Source organism: Thecamonas trahens (assembly GCF_000142905.1).
Source record: "Thecamonas trahens ATCC 50062 unplaced genomic scaffold supercont1.65, whole genome shotgun sequence".
In the NCBI taxonomy this organism is placed as follows: Eukaryota; order Apusomonadida; family Apusomonadidae; genus Thecamonas; species Thecamonas trahens.
Window position 1 is genome coordinate 18,612 of NW_013657615.1, and position 17,285 is coordinate 35,896.

General features: G+C 65.3%; 6 protein-coding genes across 6 annotated transcripts in view; 3 read left to right on the top strand and 3 right to left on the bottom strand.

The window, feature by feature from the left end:
• AMSG_10828 (uncharacterized protein) overlaps positions 1 to 3,364 on the top strand; it is a gene marked incomplete at its 5' end in the record, with an annotated part of 4,099 nt that extends 735 nt beyond the window's left edge. Inside the window, 2 exons of the mRNA XM_013897685.1 lie at positions 69 to 620; positions 656 to 3,364. Coding sequence (XP_013753139.1) covers positions 69 to 620; positions 656 to 3,241 — 3,138 coding nt within the window. The 3' untranslated portion in view covers positions 3,242 to 3,364. The remainder of the gene's footprint in view (positions 1 to 68; positions 621 to 655) is intronic.
• On the bottom strand, positions 3,285 to 4,225 carry AMSG_10829 (uncharacterized protein; the record flags this gene model as incomplete). Its single annotated transcript, XM_013897686.1, has 2 exons — positions 3,285 to 3,470; positions 3,557 to 4,225. The coding sequence occupies 2 exons, from the start codon at positions 4,223 to 4,225 to the stop codon at positions 3,285 to 3,287; spliced, it is 855 nt and encodes a 284-aa protein (XP_013753140.1).
• Positions 4,226 to 5,619: 1,394 nt separating this feature from the next.
• On the top strand, positions 5,620 to 7,864 carry AMSG_10830 (uncharacterized protein). Its single transcript, XM_013897687.1, has 2 exons — positions 5,620 to 5,904; positions 5,928 to 7,864. Exons 1-2 carry the CDS (start codon positions 5,845 to 5,847, stop codon positions 7,761 to 7,763), a joined length of 1,896 nt encoding a protein of 631 aa, XP_013753141.1. The 5' UTR covers positions 5,620 to 5,844; the 3' UTR covers positions 7,764 to 7,864.
• Positions 7,768 to 9,684, bottom strand: AMSG_10831 (uncharacterized protein; the record flags this gene model as incomplete). The annotated part of the gene is made up of 2 exons (XM_013897688.1): positions 7,768 to 8,994; positions 9,526 to 9,684. 2 exons carry the CDS (start codon positions 9,682 to 9,684, stop codon positions 7,768 to 7,770), a joined length of 1,386 nt encoding a protein of 461 aa, XP_013753142.1.
• Positions 9,685 to 11,403: 1,719 nt separating this feature from the next.
• Positions 11,404 to 13,774, top strand: AMSG_10833 (uncharacterized protein; the record flags this gene model as incomplete). The annotated part of the gene is made up of 2 exons (XM_013897689.1): positions 11,404 to 11,456; positions 11,502 to 13,774. The coding sequence occupies 2 exons, from the start codon at positions 11,404 to 11,406 to the stop codon at positions 13,705 to 13,707; spliced, it is 2,259 nt and encodes a 752-aa protein (XP_013753143.1). The 3' UTR covers positions 13,708 to 13,774.
• AMSG_10834 (uncharacterized protein) lies at positions 13,706 to 16,733 on the bottom strand (the record flags this gene model as incomplete). Its single annotated transcript, XM_013897690.1, has 2 exons — positions 13,706 to 16,308; positions 16,617 to 16,733. The coding sequence occupies 2 exons, from the start codon at positions 16,731 to 16,733 to the stop codon at positions 13,768 to 13,770; spliced, it is 2,658 nt and encodes an 885-aa protein (XP_013753144.1). The 3' UTR covers positions 13,706 to 13,767.
• Between the last annotated feature and the right edge of the window lie 552 nt (positions 16,734 to 17,285).

Here is a 17,285-nt window from a genome sequence, read left to right on the forward strand (position 1 = left end):
CGTCACTGCTGCCGGCCGCTGGCAACCCGCCGCCTGCCGCCCGCACACGCTCCGCCGCCCGCTCGCAGCTGCGCTCGCGCAGGGCGCCTGCTGGCTCGCGCAGAGCCGCCGCTGGCCCACGCCCGCACGTTCTACGCTCAGCTGCCGGCGAGCATGGCCCAGCCTACCCCGGCGGACACGACGCCCGCTCCGGCGCCCATGCGCCCGCCGCCGCCTACGCCGGCATCTCGCGCCCGCGCATGGCCTTCTCGCTGCCGGACGAGCTGCCGCGCGCATCCGCCGCCACTCCCTACGACCATCGAGGCGCGATCGCACGCCGCCTCCCGGCCGCCACGCCCTACGATGCCGGCGAGGATGCCGCTGGTGCTGCCACTGACGGCCCTGCTGGCGACCTCGCCTCGCCAGCGGCTTCAGTCCTCGCACCGCACTTTGCCGCCGCCGCCGCCGGCCACTCACTCGCCTCGCCGCTCAGCTACGGCCTCGCCTCGCTCGCCGCCGCCGCCGATGGCGACGACGAGTTGGACGACACAAGCGTAGACCTCAACACTTCGCACGAGCGCCTCAACGCCGCCCGAAGGCAGCCGGTCGCCACCTCGTCAGCATTTGGCTCCGCCCACTTTGTCACTCTCCCCACACAAATCGTGCCCGAGGCCAGGCGCCCGCCGGTCTTTGCCGCACCGCCCCCGTCCCCGACGACAACTCGGACATCACCCGCCTTGTTCTTGGCAAGCGCCGCCGCCGCGACGACGCCGACCGCGACGACGGCATCGTGGCCGAGCATCTCGAGCGTGCTAAGCGCGCGCGCCCGCTGCCCCTTCCAGCCGTCCTCGCCCAGACCTCACCCGACGACATGGTTATGGCCAAGAGCGACCTCCCGCAGGCCTCGCCGTCTAAGACCCGTAAGCGCCGCTTGGTCTCGATCACTGACGCCGACGATACCGCCGACGCCGCCGCCTCGGCCCGCTCCCAGGCCCCGGCGCTCTCTCGCCTCAACTCGCCGGTCAACAGACCCAAGCGTGCCAAGCCGCTCGACAGCAGCCCCGCCTCCAAGCGCTCGCGCAAGTCCAAGCGCTCGCGCAAGTCCAAGCGCAAGTCCAAGCGCTCGGCAAAGGCAAAGCGCTCCAAGCGCCGCAAGCGTAACAAGCGCCACTCGTCGTCGGCCAGCGCCGACTCGGCCATCTCGGCCCACGACTCGTCGTCCGGCTCGTCGCTCGGCCCGCTCTCCATTGGCGTCCTGCGCTCACCGCCAAGCACCTTGTTTGCGCCCGGTCGTGACGCCGCCACCGCCGCCGATCCGACCTCGCACCCGAGCCAGGTCTCCTCCTTTCCTCCAGCCGCCATCCAGCGCCAGCCGAGCGGCCTGGTGGTTGACGTTGCGTCCACCACCCGTGACATGGGCCACGTTCACAAGCTCCCTTCGCAGCCGTCGAACGTGGTCGACGCCCTCTCTCCGCCGCAAAAGACCGGCCGCATCCGCTACCGCATCAAGTTCTCCACCACCCGCGGCAGCGGCCCGCCGAGCGAGCTCGCCAAGGGCCGCCGCGGCTCGGTCATCGACGTCCCTCGCGCAGACTCGGTTCTCGGTGATGACGACGACGACCTTCACGAGACCATCCAGCACGTCCTCCGCCAAGCCGCGGCCCGTGCCGAGGAGGCCGAGAACCCAAAAGCGGGCCGCTCGCTCCTCAAGGATCCTATGACCTCCGATTTCAACTCGACAAAGTCTATGACGCTTGGCACCATGATCGAGCCCAAGTCGAGCGGCGACAGCGCAGCCGCCAAGGCCAAGGTCTCGTTCAAGCTCCCAGGCTCCAACGCCGCAAGCGATGCAGCCCCGCCTCAGACTGCCAAGGGCGGCTCGGTCCCGTCAAAGGGCTTCTCGTTTGGTGCGCCGAGCAAGACTGCCGCGCCCAAGGCCGACGCCGCAGTGGCCGGCGATGCCAAGCCGGCTGCCTCGGCCAGTGCCGGCGGCGCCAAGTTCTCGTTTGGCAAACCGGCGGCAACTGCAGCGGCCGACGATGCAAAGCCTGCTGCCTCTGCTGGCGGTGGCAAGTTCTCGTTCGGCGCGCCGAGCAAGACTCCTGCGCCCAAGGCCGACGCCACCAAGGCCGACGATGCAAAGCCTGCAGCCGCTGGCGGCGGCGGCGGCACAAAGTTCTCGTTTGGCAAGCCGGCAGCTCCCGCAGCGGCCGACGATGCAAAGCCTGCTGCCTCTGCTGGCGGTGGCAAGTTCTCGTTCGGCAAGCCGGCAGCGCCCGCAACAGCCGACAATGCCAAGCCAGCAGCCAAGGCCAGCGGCGGCGGGCTCAACAAGTTTGCCTTTGGCAAGGCCGATGGAGCCGCTCCTGCCAGCAGCAAGCCGTCTCAGTCGGCGCCTGCCCAGGCCGCCAAGGCCTCCCCGTTTGCGATTCCCTCGACGCCTGCTGGTGGCGCGAAGGGCAATCCGTTCGGCGCCGCCGGAGCGGCGCCAGCATCCAAGCCCGCAACGTCGACCAACCCGTTTGCCGGTGTCAACCCCAAGTTTACCGGCGCTGCCGGTGCAAAGCCGGCCTTTGGCGCCGGTGCAAAGCCGACCTTTGGCGCTGGTGCTGCCCCGCCGGCCGCCGGCAATCCGTTTGCCACAGGCGGCGGCGGAGCAGCCAAGCCAGCGTTCGGTGGCAGCAGTGCTGCCCCGCCGGCCGGTGGCAATCCGTTTGCCGCAGGCGGCGGTGCATCCAAGCCGGTGTTCGGCGGCGGCGCAAAGCCAGCGTTTGGCGGCGGCGGTGCCCAGCCGACGTTTGGCGGCGGTGGTGCGCCCGCAGGCAGCAATCCGTTTGCCGCAGGCGGCGGGGCATCCAAGCCGGCGTTTGGCGGCGGCGGTGCCCAGCCGGCGTTTGGCGGCGGCGTAAAGCCGGCGTTTGGTGGCGGCGGTGCCCAGCCGGCGTTTGGCGGCGGCGCAAAGCCGGCGTTTGGTGGCGGCGGTGCGCCCGCAGGCGGCAATCCGTTCGCCGCAGGCGGCAATACGCCCGCGTTCGGTGGCGGCGGTGGCGGCGCAAGCGGGAACCGCTTCGGCGGCGCCGGCAACACGCCAGCCTTTGGCGGTGGCGCCGCTGCAAGCGGCAATCGCTTTGGTGGTGGCGGTGGCGGCGGCGGCAGCGGCGTCAGCTCCATCTTTGGAGGTGGCGGCGGTGGCGGCGGCAGGCAATCGCTCCGCGATCGTGAGGCCCAGCGGCGGGCTCGGGTCAAGAACTTCCGTAAGTAATTGCAGGCGCTGCATATTGTGTGTGGCGATCGTCTTTGCATCTTTAACCGGCAACCTGACATCTCTCAGTGTGGGTCTTGGTACCGCTCGTCTGCACAGCGCTGGTCTGCACAGCGCTGGTCTGCACAGCCTCGGTCTGCGCGCCCGCAGCAACCTTGGGCTTGGGCTCGTACTTTGTGCCGAGCAGGATGTCAAAGGTCTCAAACTCAGAGTAGTTGACGATGTTGAACTGGTGGTGGTAGTGATGGTGCGACGAGTCAATGATGGCGTTAACGGGCCAAAGCCGGCGTGGTCAAGGGCGGCGCCAAAGCCGACGTAGGCAAACGAGGCCGCCAGCGTGAGCCAGTGCATACGGAAGATCATGGGGCCGATGACAAAGTTTCCCAGCAGCTCCATCAGCAGATACTCTACCAGCGTCTCCTTCCACGCCGCCGTCGCCACCAGATCGCGCGGCATGGTGTGATGCCGCTTGTGCAGGTGCTTGTACAGCTGCGGCGCGTGGAGCATGTAGTGGATGCCCGCATTGTACGCCTTTTGCACGCAGTACTGCACCACGCACACCACCACCTCGTAGCCCCACGAGACCTCGCTCATCGGCCGCATCAGCCCCGGATAGTCGATCCATCCGCTCACCATCAGGCCGTACAGCGCTACAGGGAGGACCACCACCAGGTCGCGGAGCGTGTACCCAAGGAACCGCACGTAGTCCGCACCCGTCCGATGCGTCGCCTCGCCAGGCCGATAAAGCCGATGATCCTTCCACACATCGGTCAAGTCCTTGTGTGCAAAGTACGCGCACGATACAAGATAGAACACCACAGCAGTCGCCGCCAGCCTGCTCGCCACCGCCGCGGCCTCGCCGTCGAACGGTCCACCTCCGCCGCCGACCACCACCGCCGCCGCAAGGCCGGCCACTCCGACCGCCTCGGCCACGGGAAACCACTCAAACTTGCTAAACAGCTCCCCCGTCTTCGCCATCGTCATCTTCTCCTAACTTTGCCGCGATGAGTCTGCTGCGATGAGTCTGCGCCGCTCAGTCGTGTCCGGCTGCCGCGCACGCCCGCTTTCATCCATTGCCGCTGCGTGGACAATCTCGCTCGCCCCTTGTCCTCGCCGCCACTCTCGGTCCCCTCCCATGCTCATCATACACGCTCCAGCGCCACGACAATCTGCAGCTACAACAGGTGCCTCCCGCTTCATATGCGAGTCCTGTCTGATTAGCTGCAAGTGCCCCGATCCTCGAGTTTGAGGTCCATCTCTCCAGTTTGACCGTCCTCGGCTCGCTCTCAAAGACAAACTCGTTCCGCTGGCCGAAGCCGGCCGGGTCAAGCCGACACGGCCTTACCTCGAGCGATCTTTGACAACGGCTCGCGCAAGAAGTTAAGAACTCTGATTCCTAGCAGGCATGTATAGTACATTACATACTGGTCTTGCTCCTGCTCTCGTGCGTCCATCGGAGGACAAGGCACATGGTACGAGGGCTCAAAGTCCTCCCAATCTTTTGACTCTACACCACAACCATACAACCGTACATATACACCATCAGCTATTCCGGACAACATCACAAGCTACCTTGTCGTAGCATCAACTCTCGCAGCCACCGCATTATGGGTTGCGGACTGATATATTACATGCCGGCCCCTGCGTTCCCCCCATGTGGGTGATGACCTTGCGGACGATCTTTTTCTCTGATCAGAAAAAGTCGCGTTCTCTGCTTCTAGAGCTTCATCGAGCACAGCTTTGGCATCAGCGAGCACCGAAGCAAGCCATGCCGTTGCTCGGCGGGTGATCCAGCAGCGAGTCAGCGGCTGGTGTGGCCGCAAGCGTGTAGCAACTTCTGTTATGGTGCAGAGAGTCCAAAGACTGTCTTTAGGATATCTCTCACTGATTGCAGACTGCCACCCCCCCTCCATGCCCATCGCCAGCCATAGTCGCAATCATTGTACACCCTCTCCCCTCTCGCCCCCTCCTCCCCTCTCCTCTTCCCCCAACCCCCCCCAACCCCCACTCATTTCATCCTCTGATCATCTGTATGATCGGTGATCGGTGATCCTGACCTGTGCCATCAGCCCCCCCTCCCCCCCCCCCCCCCCCAACCCCTGACTCGTCGCGGATCATCCCCGCTCGCCCGGCAAGTCACTCAAGTCGGCCACCACTCTGAGCCAACCGAGGACAAAGAGGGCACGAGGCGACGGAGCGACGGTGAGGGTAACACTCCACCGGTCACACCCGACTCAGCACTCCCCCCCCCCCCCCCTCTCCTACCCCCCCTCCCCCCTTCATCAGCATGTGGGTAGCCCGACGAACCGCAGCTGGCGGCCCGCGGCTACGAGTGCTCGCCGCGGGCGTGTGGCCGGGCCGGACGAAGGTTACGACGAGTACGACAGGAACGACGACAGGGATGGCTGGGACGATGATGGGCATGACAAGGACGACAACGAGCACGACGGAGACGATGGAAGGGTCTTCAGGGACGACAGGAACGACGGCAGGGACGACGGCGACGACGGGGATGACGACAGCGGCGACGGTGACGATGGGGACGACGGCGACGGCGACGACTTGTGCCACCTCTGCCTCTTGCTCTTCTTCCTCCTCCCATCATGGAGAGCGCGTTCCGCTGGGCCTGGCAGTGTCGACGGCACGGCTCGCGCGGGCAGGGCGTGTGCGGGATGCGTTGGCTGAGCTCGACGCGGCCGGCGGCATAGTGGCGCCCAAGGCACGGGCGGTGGTGGCTGGCAAGCTGCTGGCGGTGCTGGGAAGGGCAGGCAAGGTTCATACCATGACATCGCTTCTGGCGCGGAGGTGGATCGCTCTGGATCTGCCGCACCTCGTCGAGCTGTTCCTCCTTGCCCGCCCGGGTCCGGGCAAGCCTCGTGCCGTCTCGGCCTACTTTGAGTCGGTCCTCCTCCCACAGCTCGCTGCCGCTCATCGCCCGCCCGATTCCGACGCCGACGGCTCTGCCGCTGACGGCTCTGCCGTCGATGTTGTTTTGGCAGGCGGCCAGAAGGAGATCGAAGCGGCGGCGGCGGCGGCAGCAGCAGCGGCAGCAGCAGCTACGCCCGGAACCGGCACCGGTGCGGGCTTTATGGATGCTCTCATTTCGGCTGCGCTCGATGCGCATGATGCGCTGCTGCCGCACCTGCACGCGTTGGTGCGGACATACGCCGAAGTGGCGCCGGACCTTGCGCGGCATGGGACATACCTGCACACTGCAGCGTGGCTGCTGAAGACCGCGCAGCTAGTCCTGCCGCCAGATGTGGCGCTGCCCTCGCTCCCACCACTCATCTCAATCCTGCGACGGACGCCGGCGCAGGAGCTCGAGGTCGTCGACGCCGTCGTGGCTGTGGCGCGCGACCACCCGGGGCTGACGTGCTCGCCTGACGCCGCCAGGCTGATGGACCGTGCTGGGTATCTCATTGGCCTTGGTGGCTCGCCGGACCGTGTCTTTGCCTTTGGGCTCTCTGTACCCCGGCCGCATCTGCCTGCTGTCTTCTATTCGGTCCTCACTTCGCTGGTCCGAGCCGAGTCGCTCGATCTTGCGGCTCAGTTTTACACAGAGGCCCGCAGCGCGGCGCCGCTGGACACACTCTCGGTGGCAGCGCTGCGGCACTACTTCCACGCGCTGGTGCGGTCGAACGCTCTTGTGCCTGCCATGGAGGTCTACGACGCGATGCGGGCGCACCCTGCAGCCAAGCCGTCTTGGCATCTGCCTGCGGCGCTACTGCGCAAGTCGCCGACCTCGGCGTTTGTTCGCGGCCACGTGTGCTCACTGTGGAGCCACGTGAGTGACGATGGACTTGCTGCCCATCTTCCAGCGAGCGTGTACGCCTCATTCCTCCACGCGTGCGCCCTCGAGCTGGCGTCGGCGCCTAGCAAGGCCGCCGATGTGGCGGCGACGGTCGACGCCATCCTCCACGCCGCGCCGGAATCCGAGTGTCTGCCCGAGGCTGCGCTCGGCGCGCTGGCGGCTGCGGCGCCGGCCGACTCGCCGGTCGCGGTGCTGGCGACTGCGACGGCGGCAGAGCTCCATGGCGAGGTCGGGCCCGAATGGGTCGAGGGCCAGCTTCGGCTGCTGCTCGAGAGCGACCAGGTTGGCGCGCCGTTTGCCGGAGCGGTCGGCACCATGCTTCGCCAGCGTATCCGGCCGACAGTCCGCATTGCCCAGCTCATGCTGCGGGCGGTCAAGCGGCTAGCGTTTGCCGACAACCCCAACGGGCCGTCGCCGCGGGTTCTCCTCGAGTCGTACGCCCAGCTCTGCCTCGCGGCGCGGTTGGCGTTGCCGACCTCGACCCTCTCTGCCGCCGCCTCGCTGTACATGCAGCTCGACATGGCGCCACAGGGCTTGCTCTTCCTTGCGCACGCCTGTCACCCCGCGCTGCCACAGGCTGCCGTCCGCGCCCTCGTCGCGCGCGCCGGCCGCGACGGCGCCCAGCCGGCTGCCGCTCTGCTTGCCGCCCGTGCTGACCTGACGGTGCCGACCCGCGACGCCCTCGCCGCTGCTGCTGCTGCAATGGTCTAGTCCTCTAGCTCCAGTTAATGCTCCAGTCTGAGGACAAGCTGGACGAGCTTGACGAGCTTGACGAGCTCGAGCGCGAGCGCGAGCGCGAGGTAAACAGGTGCCGCTTCTTGGGACGAAGCGGACGGTGCTGCTTGAGGTACGAGCGGGTGGCGTGGATGTTGCGGAGCGAGGCCTTGGCAAACGCCGTTAGCTGCGGCGAGCGCAGGAAGAACGAGCACGATCGAATGAAGAGGGCAAGGGCGGCAAGGACCGTCATGGACGCCGCGACGTCGCCCATGCGGAAGAAAACCACCGCGCGGAGGAACCGGATGTGGACGCGAAGAATAAAGGCGACCGGCGAGTCGGTAGCGAGAGTGGCGAGCCCAGACGCTACCCGCGTGTCGTCGTCCGACTTGTCCCCTCTGGGACGAGTGTCGATCACAGGCGGCGCCGAGCCCGAGCGCGGCGAGTCCGAGGCGAGCACCGACGATGACGAGTAGGCCAGCGAAGAGGCCTCGTCGAGAGCCGTGTACGAAGCTGTGGGGAGCCAGTGCTCCAGGACCTGGGCGGCGACGAGAGCCTCGGCCACCATGCCGAGTTCGGCATAGACCCGAGCACGAACAAACTCGGCAGGAACAAAGCCGAGAGTGTTGGCCGACTCTGCATCGCCAAGCGCTGCGCCCATGAGGCTGGACCACTCGTTGAGGGAGGCGCCCCGGAGCCGCGAGCACGAGGCAGCTACCTTGCGTGCCTTTCTCAGCATCAGCCGCGCCCGATAGTACAACCCGCGTCCAAGCACAAGCGGCCGCCTTGCCGCCTTGATCCACCGTTCCACTGTCTTCAGCTCGAGCGCCGCATCGTCCACCATCAGGACCTCGATGCTGCTCATCGCTCCTCCATCGGCCGACCACGACGAGCGGTCGCGCAGCGACGGCGACTGCGACGATGGTGAGCCTGAGCTTGAGCCTGAGCCTGATCCCGAGCCTGAGTCTGAGTCAAAGCTATCGATCCAAGTGTACGTAGTGGCGTCGTCGTCAGAGGAGCGTGTGGTGTCGTCGCTCGAGGCGCTGATTTCGTCGTCAGAGAGCGAGTCGAGATGGCAGTGCTTCTCGGGCGGGGATAGCGGGATGGCGCAGCCAAAGAGGTAGCAGCAGACATATCTCCGCCAGGCAGCCGAGTCTTCCATGCCATGGATGTGGCAGCAGCCAGCGGTAGCCTCTGCCCGCCGCTGACTCGCGGCCTCCGAGTTGGCCTGCCGCCGAGCGATGGCATACCGCACCACACCACCAGCAACCTCCCGAGGCACTCCACGGACTGCAAGCTCCTCCCGCCACTCCTCGCCGGCTGCTTCAACTCCATCCATCCCTGCTCTGCTGGCGTCGAGTCTGCTCCCTCCTCAATGCTTCCAGTGAGCCATGGCTGGCGGAGCGAGTGGAAGGGCGGGGCGAGCCGTCGGGCGGGTGAACGAGCGGGTTGGCAACCCACGCGCCGCAACCTGTCGGCTGCAACCTGCCGACCGACCACTAACTGACCGATCACTAACCGACCGACGACCTGTCGGCCGCAACCTGCCGACCACTAACTGACCGATCACTAGCTGACCGATCACTAACCGACCGACGACCTGCCGGCTGCAACCTGCCGGCTGCAACCTGCCGACCGACCACTAACTGACCGATCACTAACCGACCGACGACCTGTCGGCCACAACCTGCCGACCGACCACTAGCTGTGCTACCGCTGCCAGTGGGCAGCGTTGACGAATCGGACATGGCAAGCCAACGTAGTTTGCCGAGGTGACGAGCCCGATGGCGCCGATGCCGGCTGCGGGTGCAGCGCTCAACCCACGCCACCATAGGAGGAAGTGATAGCGCGCAGCAGCAGTGTTGAGGACTTCGACGTCTTTGCGGGCGACTGTCTCACCTCTAGCCATAAGCGACATGCGCACACCCCACCCCCGAGCCATGCCGATCCATCTCTTCATCATCCCTTACTCTACATCGAGCGGGGCGAACGAGTCAGCGAGTTGATGGCGAGTAGTGGTCAGCAAGTACTCAACCACTTTGGCCGGCAGGCTGTCGGTCGGCAGGTTGTGGCCGGCAGGTCTGCCGACGAGCCGGCTGCGGGTGGCGGGTTTGACTCGGCAGCGGGCTCGAGCCGGCCGTCGGTGTCGGAAGAATCGGGAACGGCAGGCCGCGTCACGCTCGAGCAGGTGACGGGCGCGCAAGTGGAGGCCGTGAGTAACTCGGTCGTCCAGGGGTGCAACCCGCTGTACAAGATCAAGAATGGCGCCGAATCGCGTCGATCTTCACCGAGTTTGACGCCGAGGTACGGGAGCGGGTGTGGAAGCGGGTCTTTTTTTTTTTGCTCACCGTATCGCGCAAACCTCTACGCCGAGTCATGGCGCCGGCGTGGCGGTCGCCTCAACAGTCACCTGTTCGTCAATCCTTCCTCCCCCCCCTCGCCAACCACCTTGCCCCGCACTCCGTTCGCCACCAGCAGAACCTTGTGGAGTGATACTGTCCTTCAAAAAAAAACACCTTCCAATTTGCAAAGGCTTGCAGCTGTCACGCGTGGCCGTGAGCAGATCGGGGCACTTTGCAAGCTAAAAATTCTCTGCTGGCGTCAGAATCAAAGCACGCGCGCGCCTGCCCGTGGGCCTCCCCCCCCCCTCTCCTGCAGGTACCACGCGTAAGGTGTTTTTTGAGAAAAACACCCGACGCACCTTGGTTCATCAAAAGGCTGGAGGCTTATCAAGCCCCTGCCATTGCTGTTATCACTCTATTGGCGGATTGGTAGACGGTAGAGACTCTCTCTGGCCGTGCCTGCCTCCCTTCCCGCCGTCCGCAGTCCCCCTCCTAACCAATTATTGGAGAGCAGGACGGGATCCCTCGAGTGGAGCCCACCCCCCCCCCCCCCCCCCTTCGTCTCCCCCCTTTCTTTCGTCAATATGTCAGGGGAGAAGACAAGGCCTGGCTCGGGCATGTCAACCACAACAAGCAATGAGTGTGTGTCACATGCTGATGAAGATGGCCCACGACATGGTCAACGAGACGACCAAGGATATGGCCAACCAGTTGATGATCAGCAGCATCATGGTGTTCGCCACTATCATCGTGGGTCGTCACTAGAGAGCTCATCGTTTGCATCGTCGTCATCTCTCGTTGATTGCAAGCTTGTTGATCGCGAGGATCAATCTTCTCGTGCTCATGCTCGCCGCAAACGTGCTGCTCGTCCTGCCGCTTCTGGTGCTGGTGCTGCTCGTCTGGTGGATGCCGAATGCAGCAGCGCAATGCTATCTCGCTCGCACCACCACGTCGTCATGTCAGACGGCGAGGAGCCGCTGTCGTTGTCGGCCACCGGGACCTCGTCGTCGCTCCCGCCGAGGCATACCTCACCTCGGATCCTTTCGCCACGGACGTCATCGACTCGCAGATCATCGACCAGCTACCACACTCTGCCGTTGAGTCCGCCAAGCCGTGTGTCATCGCTCGGGAGCGTTCCGCCACCGAGGACTGAATGCGGCTCCCCACCAAGCCACAGTCATCGTACCTCGTCGTTCTCCTCGCCCGGGCGCCCGCCGACAAGCAGACCGCCCAGCTCGGGCGGCCCAAGTCGCCAGTCGTTGAAACTGCGATCCGACTCGAACCCGCTCATCACTATGGCTGTGACCGGCAAGGCGTCGTCGTCGTCGTCGGCGCTCCGCACCACCTCGTCCTCTTACTATGCTACATCTACGACGATCGAAACCGAAACCAGGACCGCGACTGGGACCGAGACCGGAACCGGGACCGGAACCGGGACCAGGACCCGCTCGTCGAGCACTGCGCCGACTTCGCCATCGTCGGCCTCCCGCCCACTCGTACCCTCGGGAACGGGATTCACGTCCGGCACGCACTCGCGGACCACGTCTGACGTCCACTCGCGGACTACGTCTAGCCTGCACTCGCGAACCACGTCCGGCGTCCACTCACGAACCACGTCCGGCTTCCATTCGCGGAATACCTCGTGGCGGATGAACATGCCGGCGGTGAGCGAGGCCAAGCCGCTTGATAGCGTCGTCTCGCACCCGCGACTGGCCAAGTCATCGAGCGCCGCTGGTATGGCTGCGGACGACATGTCGCGGCCAACCTCGTCGCGCCCTACCACCGGAACGGGCACCTCGTCTCTCTCCCGCGCAAAGTCGGACTCGGACCTGACGGGCGCCACGTCGGCCTCGGTCGGCGATGAGGCCGAACCGCCGCCATTGGTCAAGCTTGCGTACGCGCCGTACTCGGCGCCCATTCCGGTCTCGACCTCTGTCCGGCGCGCTCGCCGCGAACAGGCGCTCCAGAATCAGGTGCGCTCGTTCCCCGAGTCGCTGCGGCCGCGGCAGGTCGCGTCGTTTGTGACTTCGTTTGAATCGCCGTCGTCGTCAGACATGCAGACGTCTGAGGACGTTCCATCGTCAGGCCTCGGCATTGTCAACCACCGCCTGCCAACGACCGCCTACCGCGCCGCCGCCCTGTCGTCTGCCAACATCGCGCGTGGCATAGGCGACCTTCACTCGGACCTCTCGTCGGCAACTTCGCTCTCGCATGACGACGCTGCTGGGGTTGCCTACATCACCTCGCACCCGGGCACCGCCATCTGCTCGTCAGGCTCAACGTTCTCGCCGTATCTGCCCGATGCGCCTGTCGAAGAATTCTCGCTCGCCCAGGCCCGCATTCCGCCGCGCCGCGCGCTGCATGGACCGACCGACGAGCTCTCCCCACTTCCGTCGTCGCGGCTCTCGCTGCCGACCCCGCGGCGTCCACCACCCTCAGCCTCGGCTACCTTTGTCTCGCGGCTCTGCTGTCTTCCTCCTCTCGTTGCCTGGCCGCAGTTTGTTGGCGTCGCCCGCCCGTCTCACATCGTCATGGTCGGCCATTTGCTTCTTGTCATCGCCATGCTCGCCATCCATGGCGCGCTCACAGACATGCCGGAGGCCCACTCCATCCACGTTCTTTCCCACATCCTTGTCATCACAGCAGCGTTTGCGGTTGTCGCTGCAGGCGTCGCTATCCCCTTTCTCCCCGCCATGTCGGTCCGTATTCGGCTGGGTATCATGGTCGCCAATGCCCTGCTGTGGATGCTGGTGCTCTCGATCTCGGTCGGAATACTCGTCACTGCCCATGTTCACCTCTCGTCGGCCAACTCGTCGGTTGTTGGCATCCTGGTTGTCGCGTGGATCGCCTTTGTTGTCACCTCGATCGGGTTTGTCTCTTGGCTCGCCGTATGGGCCGCCATGCTCTGGGACACGCCGTCACACCAGGTCTCGCCGCACACGTCGCCGCTGCAGTCATCGGGCAACGTTACTACGGTTATCGACCTTGCCGCCGGCGACGTTAGCTGGATCCCATCTACGACATCGTCGCCAGTACTTCCGCACTCGCGGCTCGACCACTCCAAGTCAGGCTACGGCCCGTCGCCGGTCGCGGTCGGCAAGGCCCTGCCGCACGGCGTTCCGCCGTCGGGCGAGGTCTCGCTCCCCACGTTGCTGGAGGATGACCTTGCCACTGCCACAGCTGGCGACCAGGAGCTCTCGGTCCTCGTCCCGCAAGCCGTCTTCCTCTCTTCCTCGTCAGCCGACGCCCTCTCGGACTCGGGCGACCGCGTCGAGACCTTCCATCCGCACACAGTCGTCCGCGCTTCGTCCTTGTTCCCGCACTACAGCCCCGACCCCAATGTGGTCAACTACGGGAGGGCCGTTGCTCGCGACATGCTGCACAAGCATATCACCCGTCCGTTCCGCTCGGACCTCCGCACCAATGGAGCTCCGCTGATCGAGTGCTCGATGTGCTTCCGCTGCTACCAGCAGTCGGACCCTGTTTCCGTCCTCCGCGCCTGTCACCATCACTTTCATTTTGCCTGTATTTGGAGCCACGTTGCCCATCTTGCCGTTGGCGAGGGCATCAACTGTCCCATCTGCGAGGTTCCACTCTAGCCATTCTGTCCTTTATCGTCGCGCGAAACTCTCTGCCCCTCTCACAATGAACAAAGCGCGTTATGACGACCAACCCACAGTTGGCTGCGTCGCGTCGCGCAGGCCGCGCGAGAGCCGGACTGCCATCGTACGGACCTGCCGCACGGCAATGGTCGTCACTTCGCGGCTTGCGGCGAGCCGCTGCTCGCGGAAAAACGCCGGTTCGAGTGCCACGCTCAGCCGCGGCGGGTCGAACTGCAACCGCTCGGCTCGCTGGTGCGTTGCGGCTACTGGTCTCTGCTCTGCATCGTCCGAGGCCGAGTCGAGGACCGACGAGTTGGCCCCCGACTCGTCGTCGAACCACGACGAGGTCGATCCGACTTGGACCGCGCCGTCGATGATTCCCAGGTCGTCGTCGTCATTGTCGCCGCTTGACTCGGACTCGACCCGCTGCGGAGTTACCGTTTCGAGCGTAGTTGTCGACGCTGAGATGGCTAGCCGATCTGCGACAGAGATGCGAGCAGACGGCGAATGCATGTGGGGTGACGGGAGTGCCGCAAAGGAGCGCGAGCCGTGTGCTGACGAGCCAATGAGCGGGCCACCCGAGCCGAGACCGAGCGCCGGTGGCGGCGGGACAAAGCCCGGCGAAAGGTTGCCCGCGTTGGGATCGAGCTGGCGTAGCGCGTCTGGAATGATGAGAACCGAGAGTCTGCGCTTGGACTCGGAGACAATGTCGTGCGCCGAGACGTTGAGCGAGGCCGAGCGGGCCATGATCGACGAGCGCCTGTTTTTGCGCGAAGCAATCGTGTTGAGGAGCGCGGCTGGCGAGGCCATGACTGCGGCGGAGAGCTGCGGCGAGTCGGGCGAGGTCTCGGACTCGTCTTCCGACTCGGCCGCCGACTCGGCCGCCGAGCCATCCCAAGAGTCGGAGCCGGACGCAGCGGTCGGTTCCCCGGCGAGTGACGAGCGCGACGTCCGGGTCAGCGAGTACTGGCTCAACTGCTGGGCCAGCGACCGCGGCGGGCTTGACAGTGGCGAGAGCGCAAGCGTGTCGCTATCGGGCAGCGAGCCATGCGACACAGCGGTGACGACCGACTGGTTGGTCGAGCTTGAGCTGGCAGACGAGTCCGAGTCCGAGCTGGAGTCTGAGTCCGAGTCCGAGCTGGCAGACTCGAGCGAGATGACGGTCGTCGTCGGCGGGACTCGACGACGTGGCGGCAGCGAGCGGTTCCCGGCCTCAAATGAGGCTTCCCACAGCAGGGCTTCGGCTTCGTCGAGAACTTCGGGCGGAAATAGCGAGTCTGTGGCGCGGACTACAAGGTCGAGCTCGTGGTCACTGCGGCCGAGAAAGGCAGCAAGATCTGTGCTGTCGTCGTCTTCGCGGATGTCCGCGAGCGCGCGCGAGAGTGAAAAGCCACGGATCGAGGCAGCCGATGCTGCCGAGGAGCGACGGGAGCGGGCCGAGGACCGGCGGCGGTACTGGGTAGACGATCGCGACGCACCTGATCCGCGGCGGGAGCGAGTCAGCAGCGATGGGAGGCGAGAGAGGCGAGAGGCTTGCGGAGCACGAGCAACATGCTCGGATGGGCTCTCTTCGAGCATGGCCTCGACAAAGGCCTCGCACTCGGCGTCGGCGTCGGCATCGGTGGGCTCCGGGTTGCCGCCGCTGAGGGTGACCGAGTCTCCTGAGTACGGCTCCGAGTATCCAGACACAAGCGAGTAGACCGAGGCGTCCGAGGCGTACTCGTAATCACTGGACAAGCTTGCGGCCGAGGTGCAGAGGGGTGGCGCCGGGCGGGACTTGCGGGTTCGGGTCACAGCCACCATGCCGGGCGGGATGGCAACGTGGGGTGGAGCAGACGAGGCCGGACCCTGATCGAGCGCACCGATGCGACGTAAGTAGCTAGCCATGGCGTCAAGGCGCGGCTGAGGGAAGATGAGGTGCTCCGGATCGACCGGGACGACCTTGGGCGAGAAGCCGCGGGCGGTGCAGAGGCAGGCGAGGTCGTGGAGGGTGTCGACGACGCGGACAATGTGCGCCTCAGCATAGAGGTCGTCAATGGCAAAGAGCGGATAGAGAAGCGTAGTCTTGGAGCACCGCGGGGCGGCGGCCTTACGCAGCCGCAGCGGGCTCCGCGAGCCACCAGCAGAGTGCGCTGACGCCACTGATCGCAGGCCGTAGTGGCGACAGAAGAGAAGAAACAAGGCGATGTTGTGGCGGTGGTGGGCGACGGTGGCTGGGTGCAGGTAGGCGACCGGGCGGGCGCGAGCGGCGGCATGCTTGGCAAGCAGCGCATACCAGCCGGGCGCGATAGCCTCGACGAGGGCGACCAAGACCGTGCCGTCGCGAAGCGAGGCAGCAAGCGAGTCGGGCGCTAGAAGCTTGACACTGAGCACGGCCTGGAGCCAGCGAACAACCTGGTGCTGGCGTGCGAGGACGTTACGGGCAGCGGCTACACCGGGCGACCAGGCCGGCTGAGTAGCGTCAAAGGCAACCCAGGCGTCAGCAGCTCGGTCGACGGGAGGTGGCGTCGGTGGCGGGCTCGCAGCCTGGACCTGTGCTTGCGGTGAGAGCGAACGCACAGCAAGGCGCGAGATCTTACCGCCAGACCGCTGCGCAGCCTCTGCAGCAGCGGCCGAAACGAGCGCTCTTGCGGGCGGCTGGTGCGGGGGTGGCGAGCTCGGTGACAGTGAGCTCGGCGGCGGGGGGTTGGGAGGTGGAGGCGAGGGCGGGGGGAGCGTCGGCGGGCGCGGCGGTGGGCGCTTATGCTTGTTGCCATGGCCGCTGCCGATCATGACAACGGATGTGATCGGGAGGCAAGGGAGAAGGCTCGGCAAGCTAGACGGGGATGATCCGTGGTCCCTCGCCCAGCTGCCCAGAACAAGGCAATGCGAGTGATGCTCGTTCCGTTGGGCGTCTTCTCTCAAACTAAGACCTTGACGACCATCACGACGACCATGATGATGATGGCGACAATCGTGATTGTGATTGTGATTGTGATTGTGATCATGATAATGACCATGGCGATGATCATGTTGATGACCATGACCGAGATATGCGGCTGAACCAAGAGCCACCGACGACGTCCATGTGAAGAACGAGGCCATTCGACAAGGAGATGAGCGTCTCCAGCACACCACGTCCCTGTCAACGCACGTGACCTTGATTGAGCAAGCGTTTGCCTGTCTTTGACCAGCAAGCCGCAAGCACTTGTCAGCCTTGTCAGCCCGCGTGTATGTCGGCGGTAGCGAAGGTTTGCCAGACCGAGACGACAGAGGAGGCGAGGGTGGGTAGGTGGGGGTAGGGGTAGGGTCTTGGAAGACGCACACAGGCACACACAGGTACAAAGACACGGTCGTATGGTGAGCAAGTAGGCAGAGGTTGGTGTGTGTATGGGTGTGTGTGTGGAATACGCTCACTCCTCCTCCCTCCCCGCGCTGCTCTCTGTTCGCTGCTAAAGGGGGGGGAGAGGGGGAGGGGAGGAGACACGCGTGTCGTCGTTTTGCCTTGCTTGACGAAAATCAATGAAATGGTGTCATTGGCCGGGTCACTCTCCCCCCCCCCCCTTCCCTCCCCCCCCCCTTCCACTACACATGCA

Excerpts from the sequence above, each read along its gene's own strand:
- AMSG_10830 (XM_013897687.1), top strand. The coding sequence starts at position 5,845 with ATGGAGAGCGCGTTCCGCTGGGCCTGGCAGTGTCGACGGCACGGCTCG.